This window comes from Amblyomma americanum, chromosome 6 (genome assembly GCF_052857255.1).
Source record: "Amblyomma americanum isolate KBUSLIRL-KWMA chromosome 6, ASM5285725v1, whole genome shotgun sequence".
NCBI lineage: Eukaryota > Metazoa > Arthropoda > Arachnida > Ixodida > Ixodidae > Amblyomma > Amblyomma americanum.
In genome coordinates, this window is record NC_135502.1 from 96045002 (window position 1) to 96060830 (window position 15829).

General features: G+C 48.1%; 1 protein-coding gene across 1 annotated transcript; it reads left to right on the forward strand.

Moving 5' to 3' along the window:
• Nucleotides 1–2429: 2429 nt before the first annotated feature.
• On the forward strand, nt 2430–8462 carry LOC144093883 (uncharacterized). The gene is made up of 3 exons (XM_077627624.1): nt 2430–2628; nt 4535–4700; nt 5949–8462. Coding segments are annotated over exons 1-3 (2541 nt in total). The 5' UTR covers nt 2430–2626; the 3' UTR covers nt 8322–8462.
• Nucleotides 8463–15829: the final 7367 nt, after the last annotated feature.

Here is a 15829-nt window from a genome sequence, read left to right on the forward strand (position 1 = left end):
AGTGAGATGTCAGGATGGTACGGAATAATTCTGCAATATTTGTTTTTGATATCTGTGAATAAAAAATGATGGCGATGATTTGTAAATTTTCTAACGCCTTTTGCCCCACTCTCCCCTATACGTGGATACATTAGCTATAGACCTGCAGCGTAATATGGCGTAACCGCGTAGTGAAAGTATCCACTTTGAACAATTTTCCTATTAGTTTCCACAAACATGGTATTAAGTAATGGAAAGCCCAAATGGAAGTCGCTATAGCGAAAAGCGACCGGAGTTGTAGGTTTTTAAAAAAATCACTTTTTTTTTCATCGCAAAAACTAAATTTTAGTCGTTCGCATAGATTTTCATTATTTAAAATTCGAATGGTTTTTGAACAAACTCTAGGCGAGGCATCGATACTCCGCTGCCTTTGGCTTGTGCCACCCAGTCGGTTATCTGTAGGATCAATTACATAAAAAAAGCGACTTCTGTTACTGAAGCGACATAAGCCACAAGGTTGAGCGATGCTAGGTAGCAACTGCCCCAAATTCGTGACGACGTCTTCCAGCTGGAACCACATGTCACCAGGAGCCAACCATGCCGTCGCTGCGACAGCTTTGTGCGTCTGTTTTTCCATTGTTGCCGTTAACGACGTCCCTCAGCCCTCAATCTCTACTGATTGCATACCCAGCCCTCCTCAGCGGCGAAAGAAGATAAAGAACAAAAAGTAAAAAGAAATGTTCGAGCGATATTGCGTAAAACCTTCCAGAGTAAATTAGCCTTAAGTACACCCATGAGGCGCCGGACATCTTTCATTATCAAAACAGCGTGTTACATACAGATATCGCTGGACCGGCCAATAACCCCGTGAAGCAATCAGTCGTGCTGTTGCATGACCCCAAATTTTTTCATCCCCTCTGCCTTGGCCACTTGCGCATGTTCTTTCCTTCTCTCTATTCTCATCCCCGCCTTCTTGTGTAGAAGTGCAAGGAAAGAAAGAGAACACTGCAGCCGTTACTATGTGCAAATTAGCACTGAACCGCCGCGGTGGCTCAGTGGTTAGGGCGCTCGACTACTGATCCGCAGTTCCCGGGTTCGAACCCGACCGCGGCGGCTGCGTTTTTATGGAGGAAAAACGATAAGGCGCCCGTGTGCTGTGCGATGTCAGTGCACGTTAAAGATCCCCAGGTGGTCGAAATTATTCCGGAGCCCTCCACTACGGCACCTCTTCCTTCCTTTCTTCTTTCACTCCCTCCTTTATCTCTTCCCTTACGGCGTGGTTCAGGTGTCCAACGATGTATGAGACAGATACTGCGCCACTTCCTTTCCACCAAAAAACCAATTATTATTATTATTATTAGCATTGCTTTATTATTATTTTTTCTTAGAAGTAAGAGCAGCAAGAAAGTGAAGGAATACGATGGGAAGAAAATGCACGAACTTTACTTAGATCCTACGCTCCGCACTTTTTCCGGTGAACAAAGACGGCTACTTTACAACGCATTGGCAGTGGAACAGGCTCCGTTCGGTCTGACCTGAAATCGCGTCGTGTTCAACTAATACGGATCGTCCCAATCCGGTGGCCATTCGGGAGGTAGCACTGCAATAGAAAAAGTTTACGATGAAGGAAGGAAATTGAAAAATATTCGCGTAGCAAGGATGCATGAGAAGCCTGGCTGTAGAAGTGTCTAGTCTGTAGCGCGTCAAAGAACAAAAGAGTTTTTGGTTGGCTTTGCATCCATTGTTTGTTTTTCATGCAAAAAGGCGCCCAAACATTGCTTTGGTGCCCACGGAGCCAATTTCCTGTGCACTGAGTGCAAAACTGCGTAACATGTTAATTTTAGAAGGGCCTGTCATTAAGCCCCAAGCATTGCCGCATTTTGCCTCGCGGAGGGGTCAAAATGCGAGATGTCGAAGTAATTATTATCATTTTTTCTTGGGGTGTTCCACTTCAGCTGGCATTTCTCGAATCTTGTGGACGTGATGTCAGGACGATGTCAAGTAATTCGGTAATATTTGTTTGTTGATTCCCGGGAAAATAAAAAAAATATGGCGATGATTTATAAATTTGTGTCGCGCATCGCCTGATCTGAGTGGTCTCCCCTACATTTGCGGGATTAGAGGAAAATTCACAAATTACGAACATAAATGAAAGCAACCGCAAATAACAGCTCATACTGACAACTTTATTCATATTTGTAGAAGTGATTGTGGGTGATACGCGGGGCATTAAAGAGTTGAGTAAAACAGGACGATGAACAACAGGACGTCCTTTGGCAGCTTTAGCGCGCTACGTTGTGCCAACGTGCGTCATCACATGCCGGCTCTACCTCCACCACCGCATTCCTTGGCTGAGCCCCGTCGTCTTTTTATCAGCCGGGCTGTTCGTTAGCGGCCGACGGCCGTAAAACAACAGAAGCGAGCCGAATTGCTCGCTGCCTTGTCCCCACAACCTCCGGGATTGACTCGCGAGGCGGCAAGGGCGACGAGGCAAAGAAAGGGAGTAGCCCCTCTTTATCTGCTGGTCCCTGCAGAACGGCAACACCTTTTACAGCAGGCCGCCCCCGCAAGTGGAGGCGAATAAAAGCAGTTCCTGCTGCAAACCGCGGGCCATCAACACACGCTGCTTGGGATCTAACCAGAAGCGATGTGAGTACATCCCTTGTAGCTTGATCTTCGAAGCGCATCGGGTTGCCAAAATCAGCAGGTTTCGATAAGTAGACTATGGGACGCCTGGCGTGACCTGGCACAGTACCTGATCTTTAGAACCCGGATGTCTTTACCTGACCTTGTGCGCAATTTGTGCTTGAAGTACAGTTGTTTGAGATAGCTGGAGCACGTGCTTTTCTGGAGGCAGCGGACAGTTCGTATTGAAAGCAAAAAAGAAATCTTAAAGCAGTAACACCAAAAACAGTCCCATGCACCTCGTGTTGATCCTTGGTATTAGTTTTCAAGGAGTAATTAAGGCCAAATTGATTCTGTAAGAGGATCCTAGTGACTTGTGAATGATTTATTAACATATTTTGTTCGAGAGCTTCATAACCATTCTTGTCTCCGTTGATGCCCTAAAGCATTTCATGCATTTCATGCTTCATGCCAGGAGCTATAAGGTTGCATCCACGCTGAACGTATAACCCTGGGCTGTTTTTCGTGCTTTTTCGTCTCGCTCTTTAGTCTTTTTGTTACGTGTACCACATTAAGTGATTTTTTTTTAATGTTTCCGCACATAGAACGGCGTTTTGAGGACAACTTCGATACCATGCGCATATATAAAGGGTGTTTCACCTAAGACTTGACACAATCTTTAAAAACAGGATTTTTGAGTTAGAAAAGCGCATTTTTTGGCATAGCATTGTAAGCGGTGTAGTACATCAGAATACAGCTAAAATGTGCTAGCTACCACGTTGGTTAACTAATGTTGAAGAGTTAACTCTTTAAATATTACTTTTAGGCTCCTTAATCATTTAAAAGTGTGCAGCTCACCGTAAGTAACACCCAATAAATTTATAGAATTTCGAAAACGCTCTTACACTCGGCTCTGTGGCCCAACAAATGTTGGATATTTCAACGAGTTACATCCACTGGAGGGGTTCCTTTTCCTGCAAGCTTCTCGAAAGCACATGTATGCTGGCGCGATGTAGCCAAAATTTGTTAGGCCAGAGCGCCGAGGGTAACCATGTTTCAAAAGCCTAAAAACTGATATGCATATTATTTATGATGGGCTACACGCCTCTCAATTATTAAGAGACTTTAAAGTAATAGTTAAAAAGTTAACTGTTCAGTAGTAGTTAACAAGCCTGTTAGCTAGCTCGCCTTAGCTGTATTCTGATGTACTACACCGCTGACAGTGCTATGCGGAAAAAACTCTCTTCTAACTCAAAAAGCCTATATCTAAAAATTGTGTAAAGTCTCAGGTGAAACAACCTGTGTACAGGTATATCTGAAGCATATTAAGAGCCCGTCTATGGGTGCGCACTACCTTTTACTTTTTCAACTGTTTACCTGTTGCTTTTATATCCGAACTGGCCAAACGTTTTGAGTGGAACTCGCAGGGAGTGCAACTCTGCGAGCCTGCACATGCAACTCTGCCCAATAGACACGGGCATTTTCCCCACATCGATGACTTTTTCATCTGCGCGCGGCCTTTGTCGTATTGAACAGGTAGAGTATAACAAAATTTGAAGGCTACTGCATTAGTTCCGTCCTAATGGGACGAATAAATTTTTCTGACATGAAGATCACTTACCTTCTAATAAAATTGATGCTGTCAGGTATAGCAACCAAGCAATACAATAATCGCCTGCACATCGGTCAGTCTTCTTGCAGAAAGAAACTGAGCTAGAGCATTTCAACCGCAGTATAGGTTGAGCTTAGATCGGCTCCGAACCGCGTCGCCCGCCCAAGTATGCTACGCCTGTTACAGGAAAAAAAAAAAGAAAGATCCGAAGGCCACAGAAATACTGACTGGTGCAGATCAGCTGCACTTTTCATTACGGCGACTGGTTGCTTGCGGAGAGTAAAACTGTACACTGTTTCCATTTTTTTTTTGACGCAGGATAAACGGCGTTCAGGCCGCCGTGCTGGTGGCGCTAGTTCTCTCCGCTGCGACCGCTGCACAGGAGCAGTACTTCCTGGGCTGCCCGCCTGTGGACGACGTCCACGACTCGGCCACCATACTGCCCAACCCGTTCAACTGCTCAACATTTTACATCTGCGCGCAGGTGAGCCGGAATAACCCCCGCCGATTCCGCCTGTTCATCTGTATAGGTACTTTGGACTAATGGCTGCTGTACGAATGCTTGCACCTATACTGGACATATAAGAGTCTCTTTAGTCGGTATTAGCATAGCGGATACATACTGGCCTCTGTTAAGAGACAAGAAGAGGGCAAAGTGGGCCAGGGATCAAGCACGGGTTAATGACATTCTGGTTGAAATGAAGAGGAAGAAATGGGCTAGGGTAGGCCATGTAATGCGAAGGCAAGATAACCGATGGTCTTTAAGGGTAAGAGACTACATTCCAAGGAAAGGGAAGCGTAGCATAGGGCGGCAGAAAGTTAGGTGGGCTTGAGGTGGAGAAGTTTTGCGGGGATAGGGTGGCCGCAGCTGGCACAGAACAGGGTCAATTGGAGAGATATGGGAGGGGCCCTTGTCCTGCAGTGGGTGTACTCAGGCGGATGACGATGGTAATGACTGGCTCCTGTACAATCCGCGTGCGTGCTGTGAACGCGCAGAGGTGGAAGGTGCGCATCCCGGCCTGGCAATTGCGCATGCGCGAAAAACACTTTCCTGGTCGGGTACACGTGTCCACTACTAGTCCTCGCTATGCTGAACATCTTCATTATTGCGAAAGGCAGAAAAGTGCACGAAATGTTTCGTTAAATTGCGGCTTCTGTTAAAACAAGGAAAGCAGGCGGAAGGGACACAGAAAGCAGTAACTTGTCTAGAGTTGCAGCTGCGAAAAACACGATGTGGCTGGTGCGATTTAGTTGAGGCAGAAACGAAAAAAAAATCGTGAGAAGTGAAACAACCTTTGGTCCAAAGTTTACAGATAATACCAAACAGAAAAAAAAAACGATAAGCTTGTTTACGGCCCGAATTTTGCAGCTTGATAACGAGAGGCGCACTGGGCCCGACGCACACACGAATGCTGAGCGCACAGTTGAACTGTAAGCAGCATACCAAGGCTCAGAAAAAAAGATTCTTGCTTCGTAGCTCCCATCAATCGTAATCTTTTGCGGCCAACGAATATGCGGAAATAAACGAGGAAATTCTCTCTAATATCTTGCTGCTGAAATCGATCAAAATTTACCCTGTAACAAATGAGAGTGCTGCTCAGGAAACAAAGGCCATGCGCACCAGTTTCCAGGCCGCATTCAATTTCAAGAAGACAGCGTTAAATGAACTGCAGTATTATGCGGGATTTTGAACGGAGAATAACGATGTCATAAGCTTATCGCTTTGCTGCAGGGAACGCCACTGCTGTTTCATTGCCCGGGCAACTTGCACTTCAACTACGAGCTGCAAGTATGCGACTATCAGGAACGAGCGAACTGCTTTGAGCTGCGGCGGTACCCAGAACCTGTAACGACGGTTCAGCCTGTGCCGCAACCAGAGCCTGAACCTGCGCCTGAAGTACCTGAGCCGGAACCAGAACCGACGCAACAGCCGGTAGAGCTCACTCCTGAACCTGAGACAGAGGCTGCACCGACTCAACTGGCTCCTCGTCAAGAATTAGTGCCTTCTCAAGGACCGGTTGAGCCCGAACGTGAGCCAGAACCTGCAGCACAGCCAGCCGAGAGCACACCTGAGCCTGAACCTGTGCCAGAGCAAGAGCGATCCGAGCCTCAGACCCAACCAGAACCACAGCCTGAACGAGAGCGAATTGAGCCTCAGCTTCAGTCAGAAGCAACTGAACCGGCAGCACCGGAGCCAGAACGTGTGCCAGAACCTGCAGTACAGCCATCCGAGACCGCACCTGAGCCTGAGCCTGTGCCAGAACAAGAGCGAACCGAGCCTCAGACCCAACCAGAACCGGAGCCTGAACAAGAGGGAACCGAGCCTCGGCTTCAACCAGAAGCAACTGAGCCGGCATCATCGGAGCCCGAACGTGAACCAGAACCAGCAGTACAGCCAGCTGAGACCACACCTGAACCACAACCTCAGCCTGAACAAGAGCGAGTCGAGGCTCAGACCCAGCCAGAACCGGAGCCTGAACAAGAGCGAACCGAGCCTCAGCTTCAACCAGAAGCAACTGAGCCGGCAGCAGCCGAGCCCGAACGTGAGCCAGAACCTGCAGTACAGCCAGCCGAGACCACATCTGCACCAGAACCAGAGCCTGCACAAGAGAAAGCCGAGCCTCAACCCGAACCAGGGCCTGAACAAGAGCAAGTGGAGGCTTCCCAAGCACCAGCCGAGCCTGAGCGTGAACCAGAGCCTGCAGTACAGCCAGCTGAGACAACGCCTGAACCAGAACCAGAGCCTGCACAAGAGCAAGTCCAGCCTCAGCTTAAACCAGAGGCAACTGAGCCGGCAGCAGCCGAGCCCGAACGTGAGCCAGAACCTGCAGTACAGCCAGCCGAGACCACATCTGCACCAGAACCAGAGCCTGCACAAGAGAAAGCCGAGCCTCAACCCGAACCAGGGCCTGAACAAGAGCAAGTGGAGGCTTCCCAAGCACCAGCCGAGCCTGAACGTGAACCAGAGCCTGCAGTACAGCCAGCTGAGACAACGCCTGAACCAGAACCAGAGCATGCACAAGAGCAAGTCCAGCCTCAGCTTAAACCAGAGGCAACTGAGCCGGCAGCAGCCGAGCCCGAACGTGAGCCAGAGCCTGCAGTACAGCCAGCCGAGACCACATCTGCATCAGAGCCAGAGCCTGCACAAGAGAAAGCCGTGCCTCAACCAGAACCAGGGCCTGAACAAGAGCAAGTGGAGGCTTCCCAAGCACCAGCCGAGCCTGAAAGTGAACAAGAGCCTGCAGTACAGCGAGCTGAGACAACGCCTGAACCAGAACCAGAGCCTGCACAAGAGCGGGTCCAGCCTCAACCAGAATCAGAGCCTTCGCAAGGGCCAGCCGAGCCTGAGCGTGAGGCTGAACCTATGGTGCAGCCAGCCGTGGCCACTTCTGCACCAGAAGCCGACCCTGGACAAAAGCAAGCCGAGCTCGAGCATGAACTGCAACCTGCCGGAGAAGTAACAGCACATGAGTCGGAGCCAGAACAAGAGGCAGCCACTCCAGAACGTGAAGTAGAACCCGCTGTGGATTCAACTGAGTCCGCCATTCTAGAGCCTGCGCAGGAGACAGCTGAGGAGCTACTTGAGGCTCAGGCTGAATCTATGCCTCAGAGTAAAGAACCCGTGCCAGAACCGGAAGATGAAGTAGAAAGGCAACTAACGCAAACTAACGAAGAGACTCAGGGCTCACAAGAACCAGCTGAATCCGTGTCCGAAGCGGCTGAAGCTGCTGCTGATACAGCACGGGAACCAGAGTCGGCGACAACATCACCTGAGCCCGTAGCTGAGCGTGTTGAGGCTGCCGCAGAACCACAGCCCCAGCCGGCAGCAGGAGTAGCTGAACCAGAACAGGAGGCAACTCCGAAGCTCGCCGCCGCTTCTGAAGAAGCAGCGAAAGTTGTGACCGAAGTGGTCGAGCCCTCGCCTGAACCACAGAGGTCTACTGATTCTGTAGTGGCCGATAAAGAAGCGGCCTTTACTGACGACATTAACGGTGGCGCTGACGATCTGGCAGGAGAGCCAGCCTTGGTCGATGACGTCGAGACTCCGCCGGAGGAAGAAAAAGGCAGAGCGAGCAAGGCTATTGAGATCGACTACTACGCCTAGGTACGGCTACAACGCATTGTGGCGCCCAACTGAGAGGAAAACAGATGAAAGAAGATAGACTGCGTGTCCTCTGCCCCTTTTCTATGCGTGGTTCTGGTTTTATTTATTCGAAAGAAAACAGTATTAAACTTGTGCTCTGCATTTTTCTGTCTTTTAATAAGGGTTCGACTTCATGTGTGTCGTAACAGCACGAGAATAGCCCTATTCTAGAGTTCTTGAGTTCGCAATCACGCACATCATAAATGTAAAAAAGAATTAAAATACTATGAAGTCTGATAGTGTAGGTCATCTGACGAATAACAACCCACATAGTTCAAGTGCAAGCTCAAGTTTATTCAACATTGAACATAAAACGAGGACCCAAAGTGAAAAGTGCCTCAAGGAGCTCCAACAATAGGCACATTGAAGGCCGATACAAGATACAGCAAACAGTGGTGACATTAGTACTTTATTTGAATTTTTAAACCAGCAATAGAATGAAATAGCCAAATGAAGTGAAGTAATAACACTAATTAGTTCACTAGGCATCAGCCAATTTACTCCTGAAATAATGCGCATTATGACGTTGAAATGAATTTAAAGCACATTATTATTTGATTTCAAGGGGTAACGTGTTCAAGAATGGTATGACGGCAAATTTAGCAGTACATTTTTCACAGCTCTAACTCTAGGAAGAAAATTATAGCCCTACGTAAATGCACACAGGGAGGACCCCAGGGTCACGATTTCTAACTGCCATTCGAGACCGCCTCATCGCATGCAAGGCAATAAGAAACAGCACATCTCGCGGTTTATTGCATAGGAGGCAATTAGATCCCCATGACAGAAACACGCCTCTCTCTAGTAGCCAAGTTTTTACAAGCAACGTGTTGGTATGCAGTTTGAAGAAAAAGGTTCTAGAAACATGATGTCTATTACTCGTATATATGAATTCACCTGCTTGCATTTCACATTGGTGAGGTACTCCATTGAAAATTGCGCTGTCAGAAATCTACAAGCACTCACGACTTCCCTCAAGTACCCGCTAATTCTGAGGCCGTCTTTAGAAGAGATGATTACGTTTGGAAGTGCAGACAATAAGCGCAGCCGCAGGAATGTTCGAGGGAAAGGGTTGCGTCGGTCTCTGAGAAACAAAAACCTGGACACCAGTTGTTTACAATGAGATTAGGTAGCGTCAGGCCTCCACCAGCTAAAGGCATGAAAAAGGTTGTCACGGCTTGTTCTTACTGACAAACAAATGTCGCAAACACTCGGTGAGTTTTCCTTACATTCGCTCGATTGCAAAGCAAGACCTACAGGGTGTACCAGAATTTGGCAAATAAGAACACATTGCAAATGACCACCAGCGCAAATACCGGCAAATCTCCACCTCCCCATTTATTCATCTGCTCTTGTAGTTGCCAGGTTCTCGCGTTCCAACGGGGAATTATTCTTATAATGAACCAAGGGAATCCCGAGTCAAGTGAACGGAGTACGTGAAAACTTGACATTTTCGTAAACTTCAGGAGGGCAGCTCCAGTCGCCATGCCACAACCCAACACATTTATGTAGTTTAATGCGACAACCAGCCACATCACAAAACCTTTGGGCCAGTCTCATTGCATTACTAACGTTGTCGTCATCGACACAAAAATCAGCCATGTGACCAGCATAGCCTAAAATTTTGATTTTGTATGATTCAATAGTGTAAAACATCGTACATTATCACTCGCAGTTATTCCAACGGTTCCATGTATAACGAAAACAAAATGGGGGAGAGGGGGCATCCCTGCCTCACTGACGAGCGTTCTGGGATGTTTTCACCTAAGTCCTTGTTAATAATTAACCTAGTGGTGCATTTGTTATAAGCCATGCGAACACCTTTTCAAACAAGATCTCCGACACCTATGTGTTTAGGAATCAAGAAAAGGAATGCTTTTTCCAGACCTATTTGCACCATGGCCACTCGTCGATAATCAGCATCGCAACATTCCAGAATACTTTGCGCAACATGAATATTAGTAACGATGCTCCTTCCTTTGATGCCGCAAGATTGATGCGGACCCACGATGTCGGAAATCGCGTACTGCAGTCGCCTCACCATGAATTCCATAAAAACCTTGCAATCTGTATTTGTAAATGTAATCGGTCTATAGCAAGATGAGGTTTTAAGTTTCGCGGGTCTGACATTTTTCTGAATGAGCACTGTGCACGCCCGGCCTAAGGAATGAGGCAGGGAACCAAACGAGAAAGGTTCGGCGAGTAAACTCTCGAGAATTATTGCTATGTCACCTTTAAAAGCTTTTAAAAAATCTGCAGTAAGCCCAGCAAGGCGAGGTGATTTGCCCACTTTGAGATTATCTATTACCGCTTCTATTTCAGACGCACGCAATTCCTCCGACAATCGCTCTCCTTAATCACAGTCTAATTTTGTCAACAATTTCAAAAACTCCTCCTCAAAACCATTTTCCTTTAACTTCTTCGTCTCAAAAAGCTGCGTGTAGTAATCTGTAAAGGCGTGCTAAATCACTGCCGGGCCGCTTTCGATTTTACTCTTAGGTTCAATTTGAGTTATTTCAATTTAAAAAGTGGCACATACAAATGTTATAGCGTGTCGTAAAGCACTGCACCACACGGTCCGCCTGTTCTTGGCTTTGGACTTTTGTCTTCTGTACGGCGATTATGTCTAGTTCATTATCGAGGAAGATCAGGCTTAATTGGTACTACCTTTTCTTTTAATCCAGTCCACTGACATTGTTGCATTAGGCGACGGTGTAATAGTGTCGGAGCCATCTAATTTAGGTACAGGAGCCGTATGGTGCCTACCTCGGTTAACATGGCAACAATGCAGGGTGACTTGCCAGTCCAAGGTTGTCGGTGGGTACAGCGCAGGTATTCCTACGTCTCTTGAACCGTGCACTGTCTCATGCGTACGGACTGGAAGCACAGTCGATGCACTCCACCACCAAAAGAGGTCAGTTCGTGTCCACAGAAACCCTTCACAGTGCAATCCCATAACTCTAAGGCGGCGGCTTAGCCGCTCGTGGACCGGATGGTATGTTCGGCCGCGGTTTCAGCGTCGCTCGCCTTACTCCAACAGTCTTGTGCGGTGGCTCTTCGCCCCCGCTGACTTCAGGCTCACCGTGCCCACTGTTTTCGCGCGATCGCTTCCCTGCTTGGTTGCTGGCAGACACATCTGTCACATCCATGCTGTCCCCATGCCGGGGACCCACGGAACCTGACGCCCCGCTGCCCAAGAAGCCTTAGTCCATTGACGCCTTGAATTCTGCTGGCTGCGCTACCTGTTGCTGCCGCTTACTGCTTAGCTTCTCTGCGGTTGTGGATGTTTCCGGAGGAGACACAGCTGAGAATTTTTCCTTCACCAGCCCGTAATCTGGCTCTGCTGCAGCGTCTTCCGCGTCAGCCTCGTCCACGACAAGCTCGCACGAGATGTAAGTGTTGACTGGGACGGCAGCACTCGCGTACGTGCGTACGCAGCTGCTATCTTCATGGCCCGTAGCGGCGACAGGTGCCGCACCGCGGAACCTTGCACTCACGGCGAATGTACCCAGCACCGTGGCAGGGCCGACAGAGCGGAGCTCTGCTCGGTACAACCACGAGAGCCAGCTCACCGCCCACCCTGACTTCGTGAGGGAGGTCTTCCAGCTTCACGGCGGGATTGATTTTAAATGAAACAAAGCGCGTCGTCCCTCAGCGACAACCTGAACGCGCCACCGTTCCTTGGTGACATCGCTCACCTTACCGTACGAGCGAAGGCTAACCTCATGTCCTCGTCAGGCACGTTGTGCAGCAACCAGCGTAGCTCGACGCGGGCGTCCTGGTTTGCCGTGTCCATGAAAAGACAGCGGCGGTCCTTGACTTTAAATTCGCCGGCAGAGACAATCCTCGTCACTGCTTCGGCATTCGTGAACGTAATATCCCACACATTGCTCGTGCGATACGCCGAAAGCGATAACCTCGGGGAGCAGCATCAGCCCAGCCCGCGTGTTCGTGAGGGCGGCCCCAGACGTCAACATGCGAAAAACAGTATTTAACAAAGCACGTCCTCCAGGAAGAGAAGGCAGAATCACCTGGTATTCTTCGTCCGTTGCAAAAGGCCACTTTCCGCGGGCAGACATAGCAGACTACCGCGGCCGAAAGCAGAATCCCCTGAGCTACATCCCCAGGACGAAACAAAAGACGCCACTGCTACAGTCGCAACTGTCACTGAGACACGCTTCGGGGGAAACAAAAAGCAAATGAGGCTTCATTGTATGATTCCCACAATGCAGTCCCAATCACTCCTTCATCAAGCATTACGACCTGCACCACTCCACAACCCTTCTACTTTCGACTAGCGCCTTAGCATGACCTCAGCGGAGCGAACTTTTCACTGAAACGCACACGTTACACCTAAAGAATTAAAAGGAAAGGCCTTATCTTAAGTGGAGGCGCCGGGGTTCGAACCCGGGGCCTCTCATAAGCGAAGCGAGCACGCTACCACTGAGCTACAACCCCAGGGCTTTTGTTTCTTCATTGCATGAAAACACATCCACACTGACAGGCTTCAAGCCCGACTTAACCGGGTCGAATCTCGCACCCCGTCATACACAGTCACACCAGCATCCTGCTCTTAGTTTGCTCGCATATCAAAATTCCGGGAGACACTCACATGCATCGAGTAAAGGAGCCAGGCAGGAGGTCGAGCCTGCGCAGCATATACCCCCACACCATAACACACTGCTCTCTGAAGAGAGACTTCGATGAAGGGGGCGGCTCTGCGCGGCGAAATTTCATGCGGCTCTTTGACAGGCTAAAAACTTCGATGAGCACTAAAATATCACATGGGATCTTAGAATCATTCATTTTAGGCAAAAATCTTATAGTATAGGGCCTAATGTCAACGTCCTTTTTGAGGGTCCGTTGAAGAATTCGCCAAAAGAAAAGACGGCATCAAGACAAACCAAAAAGCAAAGATAAATAGTTTCTGGCTGCTGAAAGAAGCGACAGCTCACAGACCATGACTCAAAAGTCACTTTTTCACAAAGCCACGCTTTGACAGGTAAGGTTGACGGGTGAAGTTTAAAAAAAGAAAGTCTTTGTGGCCCACTGAAGCCACACCCGTTGCACCCGCCTTAATACACTCTTGTCTGGAAAAGAGGGGTAAGGCTGCCAATACATCGGTACAGGAAACAACGTCTCAATCAGAACTTCTGTCATCTGTCTAGTGTGCAGACTGTATAAGAATTCTAAGGAAAACCGTACAGTGAGGGAACGGAGTGTGCCGGCGACTTGATTAAGTAATCCCCACAAAGGCCCCTCACTCCTATGACCAGTGGGCGGAAACAGAATGGGCAAATGGGCACTTGATCGTCTGTTAAACACAGCTAAGAGGAAGGGATGGTTTGATGTTCGAAAGAAGAAAAATCTTGAAACAAGCTAATGAAGACCAGCTCCATCAGCCTCCAGAGGGAGAAACAAATTGTCTCGACGCGTAGGCTCCCATTGAGAGCGCCACACAGAAGTCGCAAAAATTCTGTGCAATGCCTGTACCTTTTTCTTTGCACAATGCAACACACACACATGACATAAATAAGCTTCGAAACCAAGAAGATATTCCAAACTTGTGCTCGTGCAAGTAGAGACTGCTCCCTGCACATCCAAGCCTGGGTTTGTCCCGTAACTAACGAGATCTGAGAATTGGCCCACTATTACGATACTGATGCAAGGGAACCCTAAAATACTGTAAGTCTTCGGTGTCTCACCTGATGTCGCCAGAAAGCCTGGTTTTGTACCCCAGTAACTTACTCAGAACCCCTTTGATTTATCAAGTTTAAGAGACGCACCCGAACTATCACAAACCTGCTCAGTTACACGCAAAACGTGGAGCACACTCTATTTATCAGAACAGAAAAGGGCAACACCATCAGCATAAGCCAAAATCGCAATTTCACATTGCGATAGTTACAAGGCACCAAATGCTGTGTTCTTGATGATACTACGAGATAATGGCTCAAGATATAAAGCGAATAACAAAGTCGATAACTGGCTGCCTTGTCAAACAGTTGTCTTAAGTGGAATAGGTTTGGTAACTTTTGATTAACAATCAGTCTTGTAGTGGCCACTTTATTACATAGCTTTATCTTTCAAGCAAGGCATCAACAATGTTTTCACACTCTAATACAGGAAACAAAAAGTCATGACGCACCTTATCAAAAGTTTTTTCCAGACAAATATGAATGAGAGCCACTTGACTGACCTCATCTGACACAATCTCTAACCGGAACGTGCAATATGGATGTGGTTTTGGATGCTACGGAGTTTGATTCCGCATACTTGGTGCGGACCTAATAAATCTAATGCCACAAACTGCAGACGAGAACAAAGAACCTTCGCGGATATCTTATAATCCACGTTTCATACGGATATTGGACGATACCCTTCAACAGTTTTCGAATGACATGCGAATGTGCTTTTCGGAATTAGTATGATGTGGCCAGTGTAGAACGTGGGAGGCAAAATGCCCGTGTCATAAGCTGCACCGAAAACTTTTAACAAGGCAAGTGCTAAGCTAGGTATAAACGCTTTATAGAACTCACTACTTAGACCGTCCGGGCGAGGCCCTGTAGAGAAGAAAAATCCGATTTGATCTCATCTGAAGTAATAGAACCCTCATTGACTGCATACTGCTCATCTTCAAGACGAGGAAATGCTTCTTTTAAGTGACTAAAATCGGACCCCCTGATCGGGCTACTACTACCACCAAAGAGCCGCATATATTAGTTAAAGAAAGCCCCACGAATGCCTGGCGTGTCGGTGTACGTATCACCCCTGCAACGAATTTCTAAAACCTCCTTAGGAAGAGCAGCCTGCATTTCGTCATTAAACGCGCGGCGAGACGGTTGTTCATTAACGAACCACCGAGTTCGCGACCTAATCAAGGCACCCTGATATTTTTCTGCGCTAAACTGTTGTAACTGCGCTTTAATGCTGTTAAAATCATCAAGATACCATCACGGAGCAATTCTTTCCAATTGATGCAATTCGTTCCGCGTGCGTTTCAATTCACGAAGGTGAAGGCGCTTCAAGAATGTGGTCCGTGATGATGCTTCAGTAGCTAAATTCTTAACCTCCTGTTTAAACAGAACCGATGGGAGATCTGCACGTTGCCAGCTATCTTTGAGGCAAGCAGCTAGAGCGCACTTAAAAATTTCATTCGAGGAAAGGGAATTATTTAGCTTCCATAGCTCCCACCGCTGTTGGAGAAGTCGCCGAGTGAACCTATCTACCTGAACAGACACCATGCAGTGGTCGCGAAAAAATATCATAGCCGCCGCGGTGGCTGAGTGGTTATGGCACTCGGCTGCTGGCTCGAAAGATGCGGGTTCGATCCCGGTCGCGGCGGTCGAATTTCGATGGAGGCGAAATTCCAGAGGCCCGTGTACTGTGCGATGTCAGTGCACGTCAAAGAACCCCAGGTGGTCGAAATTTCCGGAGCCCTTCACTTCGGCGTCCCTCATAGCCTGAAT

What these genes read in the sequence shown, in the direction of transcription:
- LOC144093883 (XM_077627624.1), top strand. An exon ending in CATTTTACATCTGCGCGCAG is followed by an intron (nt 4,701 to 5,948) that starts GTGAGCCGGAAT and finishes GCTTTGCTGCAG; the next exon opens with GGAACGCCACTGCTGTTTCA.